Here is a 23,139-nt window from a genome sequence, read left to right on the forward strand (position 1 = left end):
GGAAATATTTTGAGAAGCTGGTATAGCTGTTTGACCGTAACGTGTTAATTTCGGCTCTTGACCGTTCTGTTTCTGTACATGCACGGGTCCACCCCATGCTGTGCACGAGCCGTCCTTCTGTGTGTTTAATAGCAAAGAGCTGTGGTGCAGTCGGGCTATTTCTAAGTGTAACACAAAGCTGCCCCTTTCCAAAACGCTGCTTTAATCCAGTGGACTTGCCTATTACAGCCTCTCAGATAACTGTTGTGCCACAAGATCTAAATACCTCAAGTGTCTGTACGTTTAATCCCAAACTGTCAGACTAGAATAGCACAGCTTTCTAGAAGAATGGCACCTGCTCTCTTCCATGTTTTCTTTGGGAAAAGCTTGAATGTAGCATCACCTCCTAGGCAGTTGTTTCTGTGATAAAAATTTCACATCCCTTCTCCCTGTTTACTTAGTATTGCTGTGCCCCAGATATGACAAAGTGCAGATCCAGGAGAAAAAATGAATTCTATGGAAAGCAGTCACAAAGGAGAAAAAAAGATATTTTGCAATGGCAGCTTTATTGCCTGCTGTTGTTGGACTGCAACTGGGTACTGAGTTTGCAACCAAGGCTGAAAAGCATTTCAACTTTATTTACTAGACAATAAATAATACAAACACTGCTGAAAGTTGAAGAAGAGAACTGTCATTGAATTCTTTCAGTGTAGCTGGTGGTTGTTGCTTTTCTGAGTATCACAAATACAAGCAATGAGTTTAAACTTTTGGAAGAAGCAAGCTTTTTAAGTATGGAGGGCTGAAAAGGCCTATGTGAATAAAATGGGTTATCCTAAACAGTCTGCACTTTGTTAGGGATGATGCACTATATAACACCCGCCATCACACGGCAGTAGTGGTGTTGGAGAAGCAGGAGATGGCACAGTGCTCCTGCATCTGTGGACAGCTGGTGCCAGCAAACCTTTGAAGCTGATGCCATCCTACATGGATCCCTGGCAGTCATGAAAATGATGCAAAAGGATCAGGAATTTAGGAAGGGAGAGAAGGTCTTCAATTCTCTTTACAATTTCCTGTTCTCTCCTGAAAATAATTCTGTGTTCAAAAGCATCCCCTTTGAGCAGGGATGCATCATGGGTTGAATGCCAACTCTTTTGCAGCTTTTCAGGCTAACTACTGTTGGGTGCCCCTTTTTGCTTATTCTAGAGTCTGTCTGATTCATTCATTTGCTTCATGTCCAATATCCTCTCTGAATTGTTAAACAGCAGCAATTTGTTAGTTTGCTGTCAGCTGCAGGTTTCCCAGCCCTCCTCATCTGGCATTTGTATATCTGTTGATCTTGGTACTTTAAAATTTTTAAATAGGCAGTATACAAGTTTGGAGATGATGGGGGGAAAAGGGGACATGCATGTCACATGGTGACTAGTTGAAGTACTTTGTTTATTTTTTTCTTTAGGAAAGCTGATAAATTCTGTTGAATGCTTGGTTTTTATCTTCAGTATATTAGGTATTTCTCAGCTGGGTTTTATTTCTTCTTTAGTTGCAAGATTTAGTATAAATAGTATAATCTGTGACCCAGTATGCTTCCTGTGTCATGAATGCTCAGTGGCCGAGTTAGTCATTCCTGAAGAACGACAAATGTTTTTATTTCCTGCCATATATTTTTTCAGCTGTTATTCCAACATTGCAGTAATCATCTGGATTTTGTATTCAATTTTAACAACATTTTGTTGTCCTTTTTCCTTCTACAGTGTCTCCATTCATTATTAGTTCAAGTAAGCAAGTCTTATTATTCAATTCTAAAATGAAATTCACTTAAAGTAACTGAAGATAAGCTGGTAGATTTTTCTGCATCTTTTCTTGTAAAGTAACAGATACATACATGCAGTGCACAGTCAAAGCCTTTCCCTAAGATACAAATACTTGTTTTTCTGTAAAGAAGAGTAGACATTTGAGTAAATAAATGCCTTTGAGCTACTCTTTTTCGTTCTGATGTTGTAGTCTGCCGTACATCACCAGAATGTAAGCACCTCTCTCAGTTTTCAGCCAGAGTGTGATTTACTGTGGTCCAACATAAATAGGTGCTTTTTTACTTCTGAGAAATTAGCATGCTGAAGTATATGTAGAATGAATATAGAACAGACTATTGCAGTAGGCAAACATTAAAGTAACATTGTTACAAATTACCCTTTATTGTGATTTTTGCATATTAATTATACCACCCCATCTTCACTAGATAGCTCAGATTTAGATATTTTCCAAAATCTCTGTAACTCCTAATAAATTAAAAGGGTTGGGATTTGGTTTGTGGTTTGTTTTTTTTCTTTTTTGTGGTTTTTTTTGGTGCGTCTGTTTGGGATTGGGGGGGGCCTTTTTGTGTTTTTGTGTGCTTTTTTGGGTTGGGTTGGATTGGATTTTTTGTTGGGCTTTTTTTGGGGGGGGTGGGTTTGGTTTTCTTATTTTGTTTGCTTTTGCAGCTTTTTTTTCTGATTTCAGTGAAGTAAACATAGACAGAAAATGGGCAGTAGAGCCTTTTCAGGCTTTTCTCAAGATTTTCTCAAAAAAAGACTAGAATTCTTGGTTCACTCATCATTCCTTGCCCACTGTACCACCAGAATATATGCAGGGTTATTTTCTAGATGCTGCTGTTTTCTTCCATTTTGTATTGCTTTGCCTCAAATGCCAAACTGTTTTTCTACACTATGTAATTTTCCAAAAGCAGAGTTTGAATGCTTATCCAGGAGGATTATGTGAAAAAGGACTGGGTTTGAATGGCTTGTTTTCTTTCTTTCTTCAATTTACTAATTTGGTAGATTTCCTGGATAACTGTACCTGTTGTTTGAAATGTGTATTTATATATTCACCATCTTTGGGACATCATGTAGTCTTTCCTGTTCTAGACATTGTAGTATTTCTTCTGAGCTAAAGCAACAGAACCAGTGATCATGATCATGGAATTGTTCTTTTTGATTTTGAATGTTCATGGTTCTCTTGACCGTCCTTTTCAATCCCAAAGTGCTTTCAAGATGACTTCCATTAAACATTCAACTCATGCAATGAATGCCAAGCAGATCTCACATACTACTGTTTTCATCTTCATTGCTATAGGTTCATGTTTAGAATTAAGTATTTCAGATAATCTACATTTGCTGGTTTAGCTGAGTGTAATGTTTTTCTTTTCCAGATCATATTCCTACTGATTGATCACTTGACGGCAATAAAGTGTTTAAGATTTTAGGGTTTTTTCTTCAACGGCTGTAGGCTGTCTGGGCTCTCTGGACCTCAGGGTATGGAAGCAACACTTAGCTAAGAATTTTATCTTTCTGTGCAGTTGCTCTTTACAAATAGTGTCCCCAAGAAAATGGTTTTGTTTGTCTTTTCCCATTGCAACTTGCCATAGTGATTGAGTTAAATCACTGAACTCTAAAACAGACATTAAAAAGTTTGGATTAGTTATTCCAAAGGAGCACTATTTGCGCAGCAAATACCAACAATAAAGACATTTCTGTAGTCCTCTGCTCAGTGGTCTGCTTGACCAGGCCCAGGCAATTTCACACCAAATCTATCTGTGCTAATTTGGGTAAGGACATTTTAGGGGAAGGAATTTCTTGTGATTCCTGTGAACTGAAAACATTGGCAGTCCAAGGTGTGATGACATGAATTTTGAAATACAAAATTATTTTTTTCTGTAGTTGACCTAAAGATGTTGTTAATAGTGGGGAGTCTGAGAGAGAAACGATAGAGCGTTTGTTCAGGTGCATGACTTATTAAGGGTTCTAAAATCACAATATCCTGTCAACACAGGACTGGAAAACTCCCAGAGACAGTAAATCTAAATCTAAATCTAAATGCAGAGTTTGATGCAGAGAGAAGTGTCTTAGCCCAGGTAGTAAGAAGGTAATCTTGAATACTCAGTCTTGTCCTTTGTGCAAAAGCATGTATATCATTGTAATATTTGCAAGGAGAAAATGAAAATTACACTCTACATACACTAAAATATCAAATTAACTTTTACTTCTGCTACATTCAAAAAAATGTATTTCAGAACTGTAACTGAAATTTTAAATTACTAACTCCAACAGTACTGCTGCAGATCAATTCCCTGCATATCGATTAGTGACAGCTGTAAAGATAAATTTTCAGGGTAGTTTTAACTTTCAAAACAGAGTACTGTATTATTTTGATGAGCCTCTTATAATGAGTGGACCACAAAAAAGTCTGTGTGTGATTTAGATAAGCATCTCAACAATTCAGATGCTTTTCTAACCTCAGTCTTTCACCATTCCCTTTCTGGTTTCTCTGTCTCTTTCATCCCTACCTGCATGCAGAAATCTTATACTAGCTAGTATGTCTTGTTTTCATTCCATTGTTCTTCCAAGGTCTTGCATATCAAGGTTCTTCTTATTTAAAATTACTCTTTCCAATAAAATTAGCAGGCTTCTTGCTTATGCTTTGAGGATTATTAGACCCTTGAGATTTAACTCTTCTGTCGTCATCCCTCACATTTGTGTAACAGAATTTGAAGAGCTGCATTAATGAGCACCTTATTAATTGCAGTTTTGCATTCAGCATAGGGTAAACACATTAGAACCACTTGAATTTACAAATTCAACTGGAAAATCATGGCCAAAGTTTGTTCTTTAGTAGAATACCAGGACTGTATTCTGACTAAATTAACTATTGGAAACAACTGATGCACAATATATGAAGGTTTCTGTGTTAGCCTCTGTTGGATTACATTGATGTGGCTGGATACAAAAGGGCTATTAATGAGATCACTGTCAAGCTCCAGCGTTGTTCCGACTCAGGTAAAGTAAGATATTCTCTCTTTCCTTCTTTAAGCATAGTCAAAGGGGTGAAGAAACAGACATCTGAAAGAAGAATTTCAGGTATTTGAAACCTTAGCCTTAAGCAGATTCATTGTGTGTATTCTAATCACCCCAATGCCTTAGTTCTATGAGTTTCCTTCCAGAATAAGGGAAGAAAGGTGCAGCAAAATTTGGCATTGTTGACTTTTTGCTCCTGAATCTGTCACCATGAACAAACAAGCTTTCACCCTTTTCAAGTAATATAATTGCTTAGAGTATGTATGAAATGAACACCTCAGGTTTAGCATACCTCAAAAAGGTATCATGCAAGGAAAATTTAAGTTTTTGTCTCTCCCCACTAGATGGTCCTTTGGTGAAATGGCCCGTTGCTCTATAAACGGGCTCTATTGCCTCCATGTTTGTGTCTTTTATCTGGAGTGCTGTCTTTACAGTATCCAGATGTGCACTGAAGGAGAGATCAGGAAGGACCATATTTAAAAAGCACCGGGCAACACTGTGGAATGTGATTGGGAGAATGAGAAAACAAAGAGCACTAGTAAAAAAACCTCAATTAAAACATAATTTACATACTTGCCATTCAGTATTATTTCTTTACTCTGTGGAAAGCTTGCAATATCTTCTTTTTCTTTAGAATTGTTACTGTAGTTCTTGACTCTTTCCCTCTCCAATTTTATCTTCTAGCACTGCAGCAGTCTATGAAAAAATTTAATTCATTACATAGGTGGTACTTCCAAAAAGTCACAGAAAGTTCAAAATTATTTTTATCAACTCTCAATGTAATGTTTGAGGAAGAACAGATTGTTGTAATATTCACACAGAATCACAAAATTCTTAGGGTTGGAAGGGACCTCTGGAGACATTTAGTCCAACCCCACAGCTAAGAGCAGGTTATTTGTGCTCACAGGTGTGGTGTCTTCATAAGCAGTGAGTCTATCCCAATCTGGAAATGCATCCTAAGATGAAAAAATGGGGAGAAGCAGGATTCAACTATACCCAGAGTGAGATTAAAACACAAAGGAGGTCAAATGTTGGTAATCAAAATGTTAATACACATTTACTCACTATCAAAGAAGAGAGCAAGAAAGAAAATTAAAAAGTAGGAAAAAGCAAATAATTACAGAAAGGAAGAAAGGTAATCACCAAGAATCTGTGTCATCCTGTGAAGATCCTTCTGCCTTTGTCCATGAGAAGAGCTTTGTCAGACTTCCTGTGCATTCCTTGTGTAGAGGCTAAGTGGTGCTTTATGGCATCAACTGGGCAGTTTCACTCCAGCTTGGGACCATGGACACGGTATTCACAGGATATTCCAGTGATACCTGATATATCCAGTTAGCTGGCCCTGCAGGTCACTCACCTTTAATGGCAGGGCACATTCATTCCCACTATCATGGACAGCCCATTATCAATGGATGATTGTGGCCCATTATCACACCGGGTCTTCAACTGCAGGTCTTATCAATGGCTGGGCAATGGTGAAACAAGTCTGTCTTTAACAGTTTTTTACTGAGTCTTCAGTATTTTCCTCCACATGTTTATATAGTTTCTGTTGTGCCTTCTATCTGCTGTTTTAAATATGGAATCTTACTAGACAATAACAGTTTATTACTTTTTTTTTTAATAATCATGACCACAAATACAATTTCTCTCTGTAAAACCCTACTCTTCATTATTATGTGGTTTTCTCCATATTTTAAAATCCTCAGCACAATTTCCATTTAGGCATGAGCAATTACTTTCAGATCTCATCACCATGCACATGTAAAGACACATGCTAGCATGTAGATTTTAAAGATGACATATTGAGCATTTGTAAACAGCTGATAGTGTCTGAAAATTGTGGTCACTGAAGATGTGGTGCCCAGTAATATGGGCGAAGCTGAAGCCCAGAGTTTAAAAGCTCATCTACATAACCCAGGGATTCAATGTTTGAGGTGAAATGGTGCCAGTGCTTTGGAAGCCTGCTGTTCCTTTTCAGGGTGGAAGGAGTACCAAACAGGTTTTCTAGTTTTCTGATGCTGAGGAGAGAACAGCAGGTACCTGTCTGCTGGACATGCTATCTGTCACTATTTAAAATAACTGAAAGTCTCAAGAGTTACAATCTGGCTTACTTAAAGGATGGAAACCTCTAAACCATTAAGGTCCCACTGAAAAGTTTTGATATCTTCAACAGTCTTCCCATACTTTTTCAATTTAAGAATTGGGAATAATAATGTGGTTGTGCTGTTCCATGAGTGATAGCCTTGCAAGGGGGAAGAACAGTTAAAATAACCTGACTCTCTCAGTTCATTATAGGATGTAATGAGGAGGCCAGTCTCAGGTCACATCGTGCACCTTTGCAGATCCTGTGCACCATTCAGCTTTACCTCAAGACCTGCTTCCATAGTCAGCTTTAAGACAACAATATCATCATGGTTGTCTGTCCTCTTTCCATTTACCTGAGAATTTGATAAAATAAAAACTTAACTGGGTATCCATCACTGGATCTGAGGTCTTTTGATAGAGATTCAGAAGACTTTAAGGAGACCAAATGCCTCCAGAGCTAGAATAGTGTTGGCTTACTGTCTTCTTCTTCATGGGCTTCATAGAAAGCCATGGTTAGGGTTTCGAAGGTAACTACTGAGGTGGGGTTTTGAGCAGTGACCAGACCATAAGTCAGTATTTCACACTCTGTGTCTGCATGCTTTTCTGGGAAGTACTAATGACTCCTGCTAGTAGAGGACTAATGCATTTACTACCAACTACTTCTGTGTCTATTTCATCAGTCCACGAAGGGAAGTCTGCCATGGTGTTAGAGTCCTGTGTATAGCTGAGTCTCCTGCTGAGGGATGATGTGTGTGCCTGTTTATGGACTCTACTTTGGACACCAATTATTTGTTGAAATAGTCTGAAGAGTTTTCTCACAGAAGTAGTATTCTTCTGTTTAAGCAATAGAGATTTTTTGGCTTGTTACTAAAAGTCAGGGGTTGATTAGAGGGGCTCGTTACTGATAGCAGCAGGGCTATACTTTTGCTTTTTTGGCCACAGGTGACAGAGCCTGGAAGAGTTGATGTTTGAGATGTTTTGGGATGCTTGTGTGTGGGGGAGAGGATCAGGCCTTGCCCTGGTGAGGCAGTGAACTGCCCCACACCCCCACCTATCCCAGCCTGGCAGAGCTGCCTACCATGGCACACCTGAGCCAGGGCTCCACTCTACCCCAGGCCAGCTCCTGAGTGGCCAGATGACCAGCCAAATGACCCACCTGGGAGGAGGGCCCACAAAGGCCAAGGGGTATTTAAGGACAAGCAGGATGTCAGCATATGTCTTTACCCTACCTGCTCTTGGAGTTTCTGTCTTGGAGTTTCTATCTGAGCACCGCTGGAACCCAGAAGCTGAGAGTTATATGTGTGCTTTTCTATATAGTTTCTGTCTTTCTCACTTCTTCTAATTCCCTCTTCTTGGAACGTTTTAAGTAACTTAACATCAAACAAGTTTAAAGTTTGCTAAGTTTGATGGGCCAAGTTAATGTGCAAGTGCTTTATTGGATGTTGTACTAAATCTTTCGCTAAAGTTCTCTGATTTTTCTAAAGTTTGCCAGTAAACTTTTGTCTTGTTTTGGCCTCTTGAGAATATGTTTGGTATTTCTCCTGTGTATCTAACCTAGAGTACCAGAACCACTGTAAAGTCCTTTTAGTGGGGCCTTACAACAGGTAATCCAGTATGACACAAGCAAGGAAGAGTTTATGTGTCTTCTGGTGGCCAAGTGAGAAGACCATAGCACTAATGGCATATCAGTGGTGACTTTGTGTCTGCTCTCTGTGCCTATCACAAGTTAGTCTGGCTTTGCCTTGGTTGCTATGGTGTGTGCAGAGGCACTCTATCATACCAGCTTGGGCAATGAGGGTTGTTTTTGGAAGATCCATCCTGGATTTCCCAGGAAGCATCTTGAAAAATTTCAACATTTGCATCTATTCTCAGAACTCTCCTTTTACACTGTTTTTATGATCTGTGCTTTTCTCTCCTGATTAGAAGTTACTAATAGGACAGTTATCCACCATAAAATGTTCTGAGTTTTATTCTCTGTATTTAAAACTCTTTTTTTTTCTTTTCAGGCTTAAACCCACTACCTTTACCAGAGTTTACTTTTGAGTCTGGCTTATTTATTTCTCCTGGTTTTCTGGTAACTTTAAATGTTTGGTTTTTAAATGCACTTTCACTTGGTGAGAGAGGTTTGGGGTTACAGATACAATCCTTTCCTAAATCATCCTATTTTGTCATGGTGTTGGAAGCACAGTCTATTGAATAAAAAGACTCACACAACATGGATTTTATTTAGGGATTCATGTAAATTAGCTTGACATAGTCTAGAGCCAGTCATTTACTTCTTCTGCTTTGGTTTCACCAAATGGAAAATACAGTTCTGGCTGAAAATCGGTATGTAAATATTAAGTACTACTATTCACCAAACAGTATATCCATCTTTATTCTACATTTTCCTGTGGAAGAGGAGGAGGACATTGTCTCAGTCTTTACTTTGGGTTCATTTCCTTTTTTAAATTCAGGTCATACTATCAACATCAATTTGACTCTGCTTTCACAGTTTGTAGTGGTTTGGTCCAAAATACTCATTACTATTTACCTTCCATGAGATAAGAATTAGGAGAAAGCAACTTGAAAGAATATCATGCTAACCCAAGACACCATTTGTGCTCAAAACCATCCCCTGGCAAATCTCTTGCTTTTCAGGTACATTAAGCCTATTGCAAACAAATAAATGACACAAATGAAATAGTAATAAAGCTTTGTATTAAGCTTTGTTAGCTTTGTATTATAGATTTTATCTAGTATTTAAATGACAATTACATCCAGAAAATTGGCAGTTGTAGTCATGCAAGTGATGAAATTGATTCCAGTCACCGTCCATCTTTAAGGCCCCAGAACTTACTTGCAGAGTCCCTTAAAGGGGCTTACGGATTGGTTTTTTTCTTTTAACCAGAGTCAGATGCAAAGGAGAAATACCGACACCTCAAGAGTCAAAACCGAAAACTTTACTGGCAAACTTCAGAAAAACAGGGAACTTTGGCAAAAGTTTAAAGCAATATTGAATCAACATAAAGCATTTCACAAGGCATTAACTTAGCAAGCTCCATGTCCATTCAACTTAACAAACTCCAACCCACCTGATTTTAAGTTACTTAGACTTCAAGACAAAGGAATTGGAAGAAAAAGAACAAAGAGAAAGACAAGAGATACAGAAAAAAACAAATATGACTACCACTGATGGTTCCAATGGTCAAGACGTGAGCTTGCCTCGTGCTTGGCTTGAGTATGCTTTGGCTTTCCTGGGCCCTTCCCCCAGGTGGGATGTCTGGTCTGGTAGCTACTCTGGGGCTGGGTTAGGGGCTCCAGGGGCAGGTATGGAACATTGCCTCCACCGTGCCACTGCGGGGCTGGGATCCAGGCTCTAGGGGGTGGGGTGGATGGAGCAATGCACCACCTCACCAGGGCAAGGCTTGTCTTGCCCCTTTTCCCACACATGCACCTGAAAGGTTTCAAGCCAGCAATCTCTTCCAGTGTCTCACACCATCTTTCTCTGGGAAGGAAAGGCCAGTAGTGTTTGAAAAATTAATTATTGTGAACCTTGGTTTATACTCTAGGTAGCTCGTGTATTGTATTTGATAACACGGCATCTTGCTGGAAGAAAGTAAGTGCAGTTTTCCCGTAGACCAGCTTATTTTTTACACAAATATTTGGAGCAGGAAATAAAAATCAGTTAATAGTTCTGGGACATGTGGGAATAGTTTAAGCAAAGATGAGCCATGATCCTTCTGACCGCTTCCTCTTTCCTGTGCTGTTTTGTCTAATCCTGCCTCAGAGTATGTCAACAAATTTCCTTTAAGCTAAGAAGGTGAAGTGGTTTGGAAATAGTGATCCTTTCTCTCTCTCCTTCTGTCTTTAGGGATTTTGTGGGAAATGATTTAAAACTGCTATATTTTTGAATTGTCCTGGTTCCGGCTAGGACAGGAGGAATTTTTGCAGTTGCCAGGAGGGGGCATGGCTGGGACCCGGAGGTAATTCTGTACCCCCTCACATCATTGTTGGGGGCAGGGGAAAGGGACTCTCTTCTGGGGAGGAGGGATTCCTTCTGGTTGAGTAAGTGTGTGGCACTGACTCCGAGCCATCAGGTGGTGTGGCTGCGGTCGGATGGGGCTCTGCAGTGAGCATTTTGCATGTGAATCACTCTCTCTCTTTTGTACGCTATTACTGTTCATTTCCTTATCTCATTGCTCCCAGTAAATTGTTTTTATCTCATCTGTGATCTTTTGTGCCCCCAATTCTCCAATTCTCCTCTCCAGCCCACCACTGGGGTGGGGAGAGAGAGGGAGTGAATGAGCAGCGGCAGGATTTGGAAAGTCTCAGGGGGAGCACTAAGTTGGAGAGTGCCATTCCTAAATCATGACATGAATAGAGGTACAAATTTATCTTGTAAGATATTTGTAAATTAAAACAGCCTCAGAACCTTTGAATGTAACCCCAGCTGAGTTCTGGATATGACACAAAGGGTACTGGTTTTGTTACAGTGACATAATTCTTTTCTCACACAAGTTAATTATAAATCAAAATAACTTTACATAGATGGCAGAATCTCTTAAACAAAACTGAAGAGGTAAAGGCCATACATATTTAGAAAGGAGAAAAATACCTGTGATTTCTGTATGGCTTATTGTTCACTTCTGCTGTACAAGAAGACATTATACTGGAAGTATGTGTTTTACGTGAAGGAATAGAGCAGGTGCCTATTTCCTGTTGACAAATGAAGCATGCTAGATATATGATACACGTCTTCAGAAGCTGTATACCTGAGGAGAATAATTGTGTCATTGCAAAGGCTTCAAAAATGCAGTAAATATTAAGGAAATAACTTACATAAATGTCTCTGTGTTGCTGTGCAGCCCTGCATGTAGTTGATATAACTGGTTCTGAGCCATTATGGTCATTCTCAGAAAACAAAAATATTTCTTTGTGATACAATAATTATTAATCTTTTGTGAGAATTTAAGGTCTTTCCCATTCTGAAAAACTGGTGATTTTCCTTTGTCTGAAGTGCTTGGTTTATAAATTACACTTAATCACTGAAGTATTTTTCCCATCTCTCTCTGTCTGCTTCTTTCATAGTTGTTTTTTAGATAATCTGTGTTCTCTAACTAAATACTTTTAAACATATTCACAGGTAATCTTGACAACACCGTTGCAGAACCAGTGTTGTTGAAATGATTACATGATAAATGATGTTTTCTTCCAATCTAATTTATTAAGACAGCAAAAATGTCAACAAAATGAGTGAATAAATATACTGTCTGCTAGTTATGCATCAGGGGAAGAAAAGGAAAATTAAATGCAACATGTATTTCTTAGATGCTGAACTTCAGAGTCAATGACAGAGATTGTTGTATCATGTGGTTTGTGATGACAAGAAGTTGAACTTTTTAAATGAAATATTTTCCTAAGAGTAAAAGATTTTCTTTCAATTTCATATTTTCAGAAAACAACAATCGTATTCAAACTAGATAGGGTAATATGGCATCAACTGCTTGGAAATGTTGAACATAACCTTTTGGCTTATCTGTAGTCTGTAAAAAATTAAGAGAAACTTTTTTTTTTTTTTCCATGGTGATACTTCATTTTAATCCCATCTAACACACCACTGTTAGTGGATTTGATGCTGCAAACCTGTCTGAGTTTAGAGATAGATATTTGGGGAAAAAAGAACAGCTCCCTATAGGAGCTGAGTTTTTCTGTTTTCTTGCTCAGTGCCTTCCAGAAATTTATTTTCCTCTGCCTACATCAGCTCAAAACCCAGCATTTCAACAAACAGTCTTTATTCTACCTTATGACTCTTACCACTTGAAAGAGCACATAACATACAAGGTTGGCACCTTCAGCAAGTTTAAAACCTAGAGACCTGGCTCATTCAAATATGTGTTTAGAAACTAATGCAGTGACAAACAAAACTGCGTGGAGTTCAGCTTCTATACCAAGCCATATATACTGCAATAAGCACTGTTTACAGGACAAGGAATAATTTTCTTATTGCTAGGTTTTACCAATTCCTGATGACTACACAATCCTTTTCCTACAGTCAAAAATTCTTTTACTCAGCTAATCCTTTTCTTTTATTTAGGACAGTGAAAAAAAAGGATTTATGAATAGACTTTATGCCATCCAGGAGGTGTGTGTCACTGTCCAGAATATCCTAGATGAAATAGCTTCCTTCGGTGAAAGGATCAAGAAGTAAGTGCTGACACAGGTGCTGGATTGCTCTCCAATATTCTTTAACATCTTTTCCATGCAGAGGTACAAAATGTTAAACCTTTACTTACTTATTCCAAGGGAGTCCAGTTTTGGATGATCCATCGTTCAAGCTCATCTATATTTACTTTGCTTTATGGAGGCCCTCAGTCAGTGGAAATCCTGTCATATTAATTCTGGAATTTAGAATTATATTAACTGGGACAAAAATCAGAACTAATGTTTTTAAGGAAAACAAAAAGAGAATATTGTTGTGACATAGTTATTTAAAAGTGATAATAAAAAATGCAGCTTTGATAAAGGAAATAAGCAGAAGTGAGTAGGGGTTTTGTATTCTAAGGATGTACGTATGTTCACTCACTGGAAGTTGTATTTGTAAGTCAGCAAAACCTTTTCTTTAGAGTATTCCTAATTTGTAACACCTAATACATGATATATAAAAATTGCCAGCAAATCTAAACATTAAGAAAAAGAGGTTCTGAGATTTACTGCAGGAAGTTTGGTGTATTTCTGGCATGGTCAGTGAACAGCAACACAAAGTTTATTACTTGAGGTCAGACAGGTTCCAGAAAGACACCTTCCAGCTGTCAGCTGCAAAGCATGGAGAGGATTGACTTGGTTTTCTGCACCTTGAAAGCCAAGAGCATCTCACCACTACCTAACTCACTTTTGGACGTGAATTTTGGGAAAACTATGCCTTGGGTGAAGTCAGTCTGCAGGAATCCTGAGGATCATCTCTGACACGGTCCTGCTCTGTCTCGATGAAGAGGAGATTGCCATTTTTGCATTTAAGAGTAAAGTCCCTAATACGAAAGCCTGGGAAAGTGTTCCCATAGGGACAATTCCAGGCAGGCTGTGTTCACAGCAGGAGAGGCAGGTGCAAGCATATTGTATCACACAAGTTCTCCAGTTAGAAAAATGAGCCAGTCTCTGAAAAAAGTCCTTTATCAGAAGGCTGTTCGTGGAAGTTGTCTTGATGATTAAGTAGTTCTAATTGTGCATTTTGGAGGTAGGGTTTGTTCTGTTATATAACCAGATGAGAGCTACAGAATTTTGTAGACTGAGTGAGACTATAAATCTTTGTAATTTGCTCCTAAAACTATAATGGGAAAACTGTACTAAATGCTGTGTTAACACAGCCCATAAGGAGGTTTGCTAAGTGAGGAGCCAGTGCTCCCACACATCATGGTGTGTCTGTGATCCATTGCACAAAGCCGAGTCACAGGAACATGAGCAGACCCTCAACCTTCTGTTCATCCCAAATGCATACAGAAAAGGGGAAAAGAGCAGGTGTCCCCTGAGGATAAAGGGAGGGATCCTACACTAAGTGACACTAACATAATGTTAGTGGAGACATGTCAAAATTGCCAGGGAAAAAAGAAGACAAATAAACACAGGGAGCCAGAGCTCATTATGAAAAATATGGCTTGCGATTCAGATAATTGCAATTATTCATCTAGAGAAGCCAAAATAACGTAATCGCATTGGTTGAGATTGTAGTTAGTAGTAATACTTTAAAGAGTATCATGAGACTATTTAGAGCCAAAGCCACATTTTCCTTCTGGATAAATGTCATGCAACACTTTTGACATGGTGGTGCCTTCATGGAACAAATCCACTGAGCCAAGCTCCCCTTAACCAACATTCCTATGGGACATATGTATAAAATTATCATCTGGTCTTTCTCTCTTCACTGAACACAGGGGTTGGAGAGCTACAGCACCCTGTTTCATCATCTATTAACTTTCCCTTTCTCACACCTCACCTTTGCAGAATGTGGTGACCAGCAGAGTTTTATCAGATAATAGAGTCTGGGACCCTTAGGGAGGATGTTTTTATCTGTGACTTTTTTTGGAAAGGTAATGTCCTGAAACTCTGATGGGATCCTAGAAATTCTCTTCCTTTATTCATAGATAAATAACCTTTCGTTTTTTAGGGGTTTTGGGTTTTTTGTTTGTTTGTTTTCGTTTTGGTTTGGTTTTTTATTGTTGGGTTTTGTTTTTTTGTTTTTGTTTGTTTGTTTTGGTTGTTTGGGTTTTTTTTACATCCAAAGGGGTTTTATTTCTTCCCTCAACCACTGCTGTTGCATTCTCCCTGTCTTCATGACTGACTGTTTTATCACCTCCTTTTTTTCCCCTAGCCCCCTCCTTAAGCAAATGGACAAGTTTCCAGCTTTGCATAGCCATGAACTTGCCTTTTCCCTCAAAACAGGAAGGCACCTGGTTGAGGAGTGTACCCATATCTCAGACAGAGGGGAAAGTCTCTGCTCAGCCTTTAACTGTTTATGCTGTCCTTACAGTGAAACAGGGAGGAGATAAAACAAGAAATCCTTAGCAATACTCTTCCAGCTATTGTATCCTACTCTGCCATGGTGTTGAGAAGGGAATATAGTTTGCCTGTGTGAGTACATTTGGGGAGAAAGGAGCTCTGTGGGTGTTGGCTGATGTTGGCTGAAACTGGGGTTAGCACTGAGATTTAGCTGATACTGAGATTCCCGAAAAGCAGAGCAGTGGTTCGCTTGGCAGATGTGCACTGCTGGGGCAGGAGAGGTGAAATTCAGCAGGTGAGTGGGCAAAGCCAGGACCTCCTTTCATTTCCACTGACAGTGGGTCTAAGCCCAGGCTCTCCCCGATGAATGACAAATGCATCCATGCATTCATTTGTAGACTCAGTTTGTTCTCCCTGGTGGAAACTGGCACTTTTCCCACTGTCCTGCTCATTATTTGCTCTTTTATTGGCTCTGGTGGCTGACCACAGTTTTGACTTTTGTTAATTTTTCTTTAGTACATTCAACTGGACTGTCCCATTCCTGAGCTGGCTGGCAATTGTTGCCCTCTCTGTGTTCACCATCATCCTGTATTTCATTCCACTGAGATACATTGTCCTTGTCTGGGGTAAGTAAAACTCTTTTAAACTGTCTGTACCACTTAAAAAAACCTGGTTTTTAATGGATGACTTACCCTGACAGTGCTTTTTTGGTATTTATGGTCATAAAGCTACCCCATGATGGAAATAGGCAGGTTCGTTAAAAATTGCGACAGTGTAAATATTTAGGTCCACCTACAAAATGCATTTTTCTTGGCTGGCATTCTAGACTTAATCATACTATAAACATGTAGCCATGAGGATTCTTCATATATCAAAGTGTAGCTTTGTCTAGATATTACTCTGATTTATTTTCACCACTTATACACAAATAGAGGTATTTCAATCTATATAGTGCATTTTGGACAATACGCCTTTTTTACTGTGGTACTTTATCTTGTGAAAGTATATGCAAACGTAGCAGCAAGAAACCTGTTTAAGGGGTCACCTTTAGATAGACAGAAAGGAATAGGTGGTATTTGGCTGGTTGATAATGAACAGAAACTCTGGCTGGAATTATGATTGATCCAAGCTTTCACTACTTGTCTTTATATCTATTCTTTATACTGATTTTAAAAAGCTGCTGTTACTACATCTGTTGTAAGTAATGCTCCAGGTTTTCATTTGTACATCTTTTCATACATCTTACAACACCGGCAGCTGTACCCTTACCCGGTAGCACAGACTTATGAAGAGCACAGTCTCAGTTACATCAGTGGCTAGATTTTCTTTCTGAAGAAAGAATAGCAATCACACTTTTGTGGGAAAATTTTGAATTCAGGAGACAGCATAAAATCATTGAACTTACTCCAAAGAATTTATTTTTTATTTATCAGTCAATATTAGTAATTTCCTTAGAATGTTTTCTCAAATGATCATAGCTGAAGCAATAAAGAGGATATGAACAAAATACAAAAGTGTTTCTACAGAAGTAACAAAAGCAAGCAGATGGGCTTCCTTTCTTTTCCTGTCTTTGACTTTTACTTATTCCCCCATACCACGCATCACTTAAGTGTAACCCAAACTCTTAGTTTGTTCCCAAAATTTCATTCCTTTTAGCACACACACAGGAAGTTTGAAGTATTTGTCTGTGTTCTTTTTCTGTCATTTTCCAGACATGTCTGACATCTTGCTTTCTTACATCCCCTTTGTTTGATACAATAACCTGAGATTATAATAGCCCTTCAAGATCCACATAACTGTAGAGCCAGAACTGTTCTTTGAAAAGCTCATGACTCATACCCCTGGAAGTGTCACACTCCCACAGAAATGTCTGTTTCAGGTAAGGCAGAGTCTCAACTCCCAAGGCTCCCAAACCATGGATGGATAGTGTAAGCATAAATTACTATAAATGCACCTTGCACTTTTTTCCTTTCTTCTCTCCCTGCCTTCAAGTTACATAGGCTATGTAGATACAACTTCAAGGCCCTTTGTTCACTACAGGTTTCAACTCCATGTTTTTCTCCTGCACTTCAGTTTAGGTGACTTCTTACTCAGCAAATGTACGTGGATCCCTTCTTTAGGGACCTTTTCCTCTTGCATGATGCCAGGAGACCAGATAGGTACTGTGCAGCTGCAGCTCCCACAATCCAGACCTCCTCAGGGTGAAATGAATTCTCACAGAGCCATGTCGTGCTGAGCATAGCTTTGAGCAGCTGTTCCTTCAAACCTTCAGTATTCCAAACACCTACCTGTTTTCTCCATCACTGCGTGTTTCTAGCCTCTCCTGGGTATATTTATTAATCCATTCTGCCTGTGGAAGCCACTGATCTCTCTTTTCTGATTTACTTCTGTAGGAATGTTTGAGCTGGTCTGTAGCAGCATCTGCCCATTTTGTTCTTGGGAAGGTAGAGGTTTTAAATGAAAATTTCTCCGTATTATGTCTCAGCTTTTGTATAGCTGTCTTTCTTCTGTGCATCCATAGGGACTGCCCCTTTCAGCCTGCCCTAGCAAGAAATTCTCCATTTTTTTCCTGGCTGTGTCTCTCCCAGTGGAGACTGGTCCTTGAAGATGTGGTGCGTTAGGTGGGGTGGATCCACCCTAATCCCACTTGATGAAGTGCGGAGTCCTGGTAACAGCTACAGCTGTCTGTGTGGAAAAAAATTCAAAGATAATTGTTTTAATCTGAAAATTTTCAAACTCTTGGAAAAGACCAATCCCCTCTCATCTCTGCAGTGCTTTTTCTTTCTCAAGGTTTCACATGCTGACTGGTATTTTTCTTTATCAGATGTGATAAAAGTGAGATCATACCACCTGAATTCACCCATAGGTGGTCCAGTGGCCATGTGCAGTGAACAGTGGTGTTGACCTTAAATTTCACAGTCACTTGCTGATGCAAAACGTCTTCTTAAACAAAGGTGTTTGAACCTCAGATATTCCTTCTGAACACTCACTATTCAATCACCATATAAAGGGAGGGCAGCATCCTCTATCTACACTGCAGAACTGAGGATTCATGCAGTGGGAGGCTGTGGGTGTTGCTAACACTGAATCTTGCATGCCCTGTCCAAAGGCTTTACATCCTTGCTGAGGCTTTCTGAAAAGTATTGGCACCAAAGGTTTTATATATCTGATCTTCCAAAATCTCTGTTTTGGAAGATAAACTATGTTATATCTGATAGAGCCTGGATAAACTACACAGAAAGGCATATTTTTAATAGTGTCCTGGGTGTCTCCTGCTCACATGCGAGTCAATGCAGTTTGCACTGTTCCTGCCATGTTTTAGACATGTGTTCCCAGAGCCCACAAACCAGGTTCTCAAAGTGTATAAACGTGACTGGGTATGTAATAGTAAGAAAATAAGTCTAATTTTAAAGGCTGGTTTCTGATTATTTTGTGGATAATTTTTCTTGGTGTTTCTGAACACTAATTGTCAGTAAGCATTATAAGACCATGATGTCTAAGGGAGACATATCCTCTCTTCTCTGCACTGCCATCAGCTCATCTCTAGCTGTCATTCCCAGACAAAGGTTTGTGCAAACTCGTCTAAAACCTTCATATGATGCAGACTTCACTGCTTCCCACGTTTCATTGTCCTTAGCATGAAAAATATTTTTCTTGAATCTTCTGAATCTTCTGTCCTGCAATTAAGCCCATTTCTACTTATCCTCTCTGTTACAGAAATTAAATACTTTTTATGCCTCTACCTTTCCCAACTCCCTTATAATAATCACAGTTTCTATTACTTTCAAAAAAATAATATATTAAAGGAATTTGAAAATGTCCCTAGAACTTTTGCATTTTGAAACAGGGAACCACAGCAGCAGAGTCCAACCTTTAGAGCCCAAGGTCACAATTCATACATTCATTCATGCATTCATTCGGTGCTACTGTCAGGCTTCAAAATGGATCCTGAAATCTGTTTTAAAACTTTGCCAAAAGTATGTGTTTTTTGATATCTTATATCTTATGATAGTAACATTTGAACTTTCACTTTTGCAGGCATCAATAAATTTACAAAGAAGATTCGAAATCCATATGCAATTGATAACAACGAACTACTTGACTTTCTATCCAGAGTCCCCTCAGATGTGCAAGTGGTGTGTATATATTTTTTCTGGGTTTTTTTTCCTAACAGATTTTTAAAGTGGTTATTTTGATTTAATATTGTATTCTTTGGCAGAAAGAAATTGTGAGCTGAAGCTGGGGATAGTCCGTGAACCATAAGGAGACTGCTTGGTCTTTTTCCAGTGAGAAAAAAGTTCCTACATTGGTTGTGCCCCTGAGGATCCATAGGAGCAATCAGTAGAAGGACAAGCATTTGTGAGATGGTAGCAGATGCTAGAGCTTGTATTGAACAGCCTCCAGCACCATGTAAATCTGTCTGGGATAGGGCACTGTGTAGGAAACACTGGAGCTGAGGTTCTCAGGACATGCAGAAAACGAACAGGAAGGTCAAATAATGGAAGAGGCAGGCAGCATGGCCCAGTGTCATGTGACAGCACTCTGAGAGCCTTTCCTTTCCTGGGGTGAAAGCTTTTGCTGTGGCCACAGTTCAACTGTGCTCATAAATGTCTTTAAAAAAAAAAAAGCTGGTTGTGAATTACATGCTTTTGTGATGCAGTACACAATCCCCAGAGAGCATGCAAGATTTAAGATAACATCAAGCACATAAATCACATCTGGTATCACAAACATTATAGACTTCCCATATTTCTAGTTTCAGTTCAGAGCTGGTATAAATAGGAGATATGGGTGCAAATACCCTCTGTGTATCTGATACCCTCTGTGGTAGGCATTTGGAAATAACCAAGTTTTTAAGAAACATTACAAAGAATGGTATCCAACATGGTCAAGATGATAATGTTTATTGTCTGTTAGAGCTCATGGAGAAAACGAAAAAAAGTAGTCTTTTCTAAGTTTACATCAGCATGCAGTGTTGTGTCCTGGCAGGATATTCCTGGTGTTGGTTTTCCTTCTTATTCTAGATCTGTCATTCTGTTGTTGGTGAATCACATCTGCAAATCCTGTCATTTTTAGAGGGAAAGTTTTCTTTTTTTTTTACTTTTTATCCCCTGGCAGAAAAAACCCTATATCTTTATTTTTTTCTAGGAAGTGCCACCTGACAACTTTCTTTCTGAACTTTGTATTTAAACAGATGCAATACCATGAACTGAAACAAGATCCTACTCACAGCCCGAGCAAGAGAAAGAAAAACAATCCTGCCTAGCCAACTTCATGTGTTGAGGAGACCAGCATCTGCCAGGGGAAGATAAAAGTGCAAGCCTAGGAAGTGTTTCCTTTCTCTAAGCTTTTTATTTATCTTGCTTTTCTATCTCGTGGGGAGATTTTGTAAATGGTATTAAAAGGTGTTTCTCATGGAAGATCTATTTCTCATTGTAAAGACATTTGTTTCAAGCAGGGGTTTTGCCATTTGAAAGCCTTGTTAGAAACAATGTAATGCATTAAACAAGTCAATCTAAAAAGGGGAATATATACTGCTACTTGGTGGTCAAAGATTAGTGAGATAGTCAAATCATGCCAACTAAACCTACAAAATGTGTAACTTTAAATCTGACTCAGAAATTTCTCAGATTTTATTTGTGAGCATTAATATTTTTATCCAGTAAGTCATCATTACAATTTTCTATGTTTTGTATATTGAAAGAGAAATACAATTTAGTGGAGCCTACTGCACTTAAGTTTTAGCAGATTTTTTTAAATTTCAGACCCTGATGTTAACTCCTGGTGCAACATTTTTCTATGTGGTAGGGCTGCTTATAAGATGATGAGAAACACCAAGTGCAAATCTCTTTCTGGAGCTCCCAAAAGCAGTTCCTGCTGTCTTTATCATTCCATTGTAAGACCTAAAAATCTCTGTTTTGAAATACTGCCAGGTTTGTAACTGATTGCCTATCATATTTTTCTACATGTACCAGTAGTCTTCATTTGTATTACATAGTTTAGCTGTAATGGGTCGAACTAACTCCATACTGCTTTGGGTGTCATGCTATGAACACTTTTTGTGCACATAACTATTTTAATATGGATATCTTGCAGAAAAGGTTTTCCATTCGAATCACAAGATCATATTAATATGCTTTATGGTATAACATGACCTGTTATCAATGTGAAATACAGTGTAGAGGAAAAAAATGCAGTTGTGGTGAAACTGATATACCCAGGGTTTTTTCCTTAGTTAATAATGTCAGTTCTTCCGATACAATCTTTCCCTACTGCATGGAAACTGCATTATCTTATAAATTACATGGAACATAGATGAGAAACATTTACATTTCAAATGTCTTAGTGGCCACTGCATAACGAGTACTTGGGGATATATTCTGGTAGCTGCATGCAGACTTCCACACTCAGCTCCCCACACAGTGAGCAGAGACTCATTCCTGAGGGACTACCTGTGCACAGCTCCTCGTTATAGTTCCCAGTGGCATTAAAGGGGATTTTTTTGTCCAGGGGAGAGCCACAGGACTGTATCCTCAAGGGGCGCTGAGGTCCTCTCTGGATTACCTCTCACTGGTTGCAATTGCAGATGAAGTTATATTGCACTACTCTAAAAATACTTTTTGAAAAGTCTATTTAGAAATACTTTGCAAGCACATGTGAATATGTATTTGTCCAAAGAAATATGTGTTAGCTGCATTGCTCATGAAGGATCATCCTGGATTTCTTTATTTTGCAGATAAGATGATAGCCAGTTCTTATGTGACAGTTATTTTGATTCTTCTGTTTGTATACTTAAAAGAATGCAAATCAAATGACTGCTCTGCAGAGATCTGTGGGCCTAAATAAGCTCTTGTCACATCATGACTTTAAAAGAGTTTAATTTTGCAGCTTGCATAAACTTTTGGCTGTATCCTGCCTGAAGAGCAACATACTATTGATGAAATCAGAATCACTGGTCAGCCTATTTTGTTTTAAAAGAGACAAGTTTGTGACTCAACAAGATGTGAATGTTTCTTGCCTGTTGTCAGTTTTGCACATTTCTTTAATACACTGCAAGCCTTGTACCTTCTTAACGTTGCCCACCAGGCTGTGTGTGATTTCTTGTCTTTTTTTTTGTACACAATTTCAAATGTCTACTTCGGTGGTAATAGCTGAGCTGGTTATGCACGTTTTCTGCATTAAACACACTTCTAAGCATCACTCTATTAGATATTATGAAGCCTCTGTCTTTGAAATTCTGCACTGTTGTTTTTCCATGAGTGCTCTGATGGGCGAGTGAAAACATCATATTTCTGTGTGCAGGATTTCAGTATTTTTAGTTCCATAACATGCAGGGGGAGGGGGCAAGGGGAGAAAAACATCTGTTTGTTGAAAAATGGTGAACTCCTTTTAAATGCCTCAGTCACTCAGAATTGATCTCACTGAAAATATAATGCACAGAGGCAAGGCTAAGAATGCGTATTGATTAAATATGATTCTCCTGCCACAACAAGACAATTTAAAATTGTCCCATTTTCACTACTTGTAGTTTGTCTACTCTGCTCAGTGGCCTCTGTAAAGAGCCAGTCCTACCTTATGCCATAAATATTCCAACATATCTTCCTTTTCCAGACTGATTCTGAAGTCCATTTCTAACCTGTTAGATTTGGCAGGCTTTATTCCGAAAACAACTGGTCTGTTCATAAGCAATCAAAAAAGAATATGGCATCTCACAATCATGAAATTGTTTCTATTCTCAGAAAATAAAATTTTGCAACTGTATGTGGGTTCACAGAAAATC

General features: G+C 38.8%; 1 protein-coding gene across 2 annotated transcripts in view; it reads left to right on the plus strand.

Moving 5' to 3' along the window:
- MCTP1 (multiple C2 and transmembrane domain containing 1) overlaps window positions 1–22,559 on the plus strand; it is a 235,914-nt gene extending 213,355 nt beyond the window's left edge. For both annotated transcript variants that reach the window (XM_042012776.1, XM_042012781.1), the window contains exons 18-21: window positions 12,964–13,073; window positions 15,876–15,985; window positions 19,398–19,495; window positions 20,554–22,559. In XM_042012776.1, the coding sequence (XP_041868710.1) occupies window positions 12,964–13,073; window positions 15,876–15,985; window positions 19,398–19,495; window positions 20,554–20,625 (390 nt within the window). In that variant the 3' untranslated portion in view covers window positions 20,626–22,559. The remainder of the gene's footprint in view (window positions 1–12,963; window positions 13,074–15,875; window positions 15,986–19,397; window positions 19,496–20,553) is intronic.
- Window positions 22,560–23,139: the final 580 nt, after the last annotated feature.

The sequence above is a fragment of the Corvus kubaryi genome, unplaced genomic scaffold, assembly GCF_017639235.1.
Source record: "Corvus kubaryi isolate FWS band 111438036 unplaced genomic scaffold, C.kubaryi_AGA036_p1.0 split1-37296, whole genome shotgun sequence".
Lineage (NCBI taxonomy): Eukaryota > Metazoa > Chordata > Aves > Passeriformes > Corvidae > Corvus > Corvus kubaryi.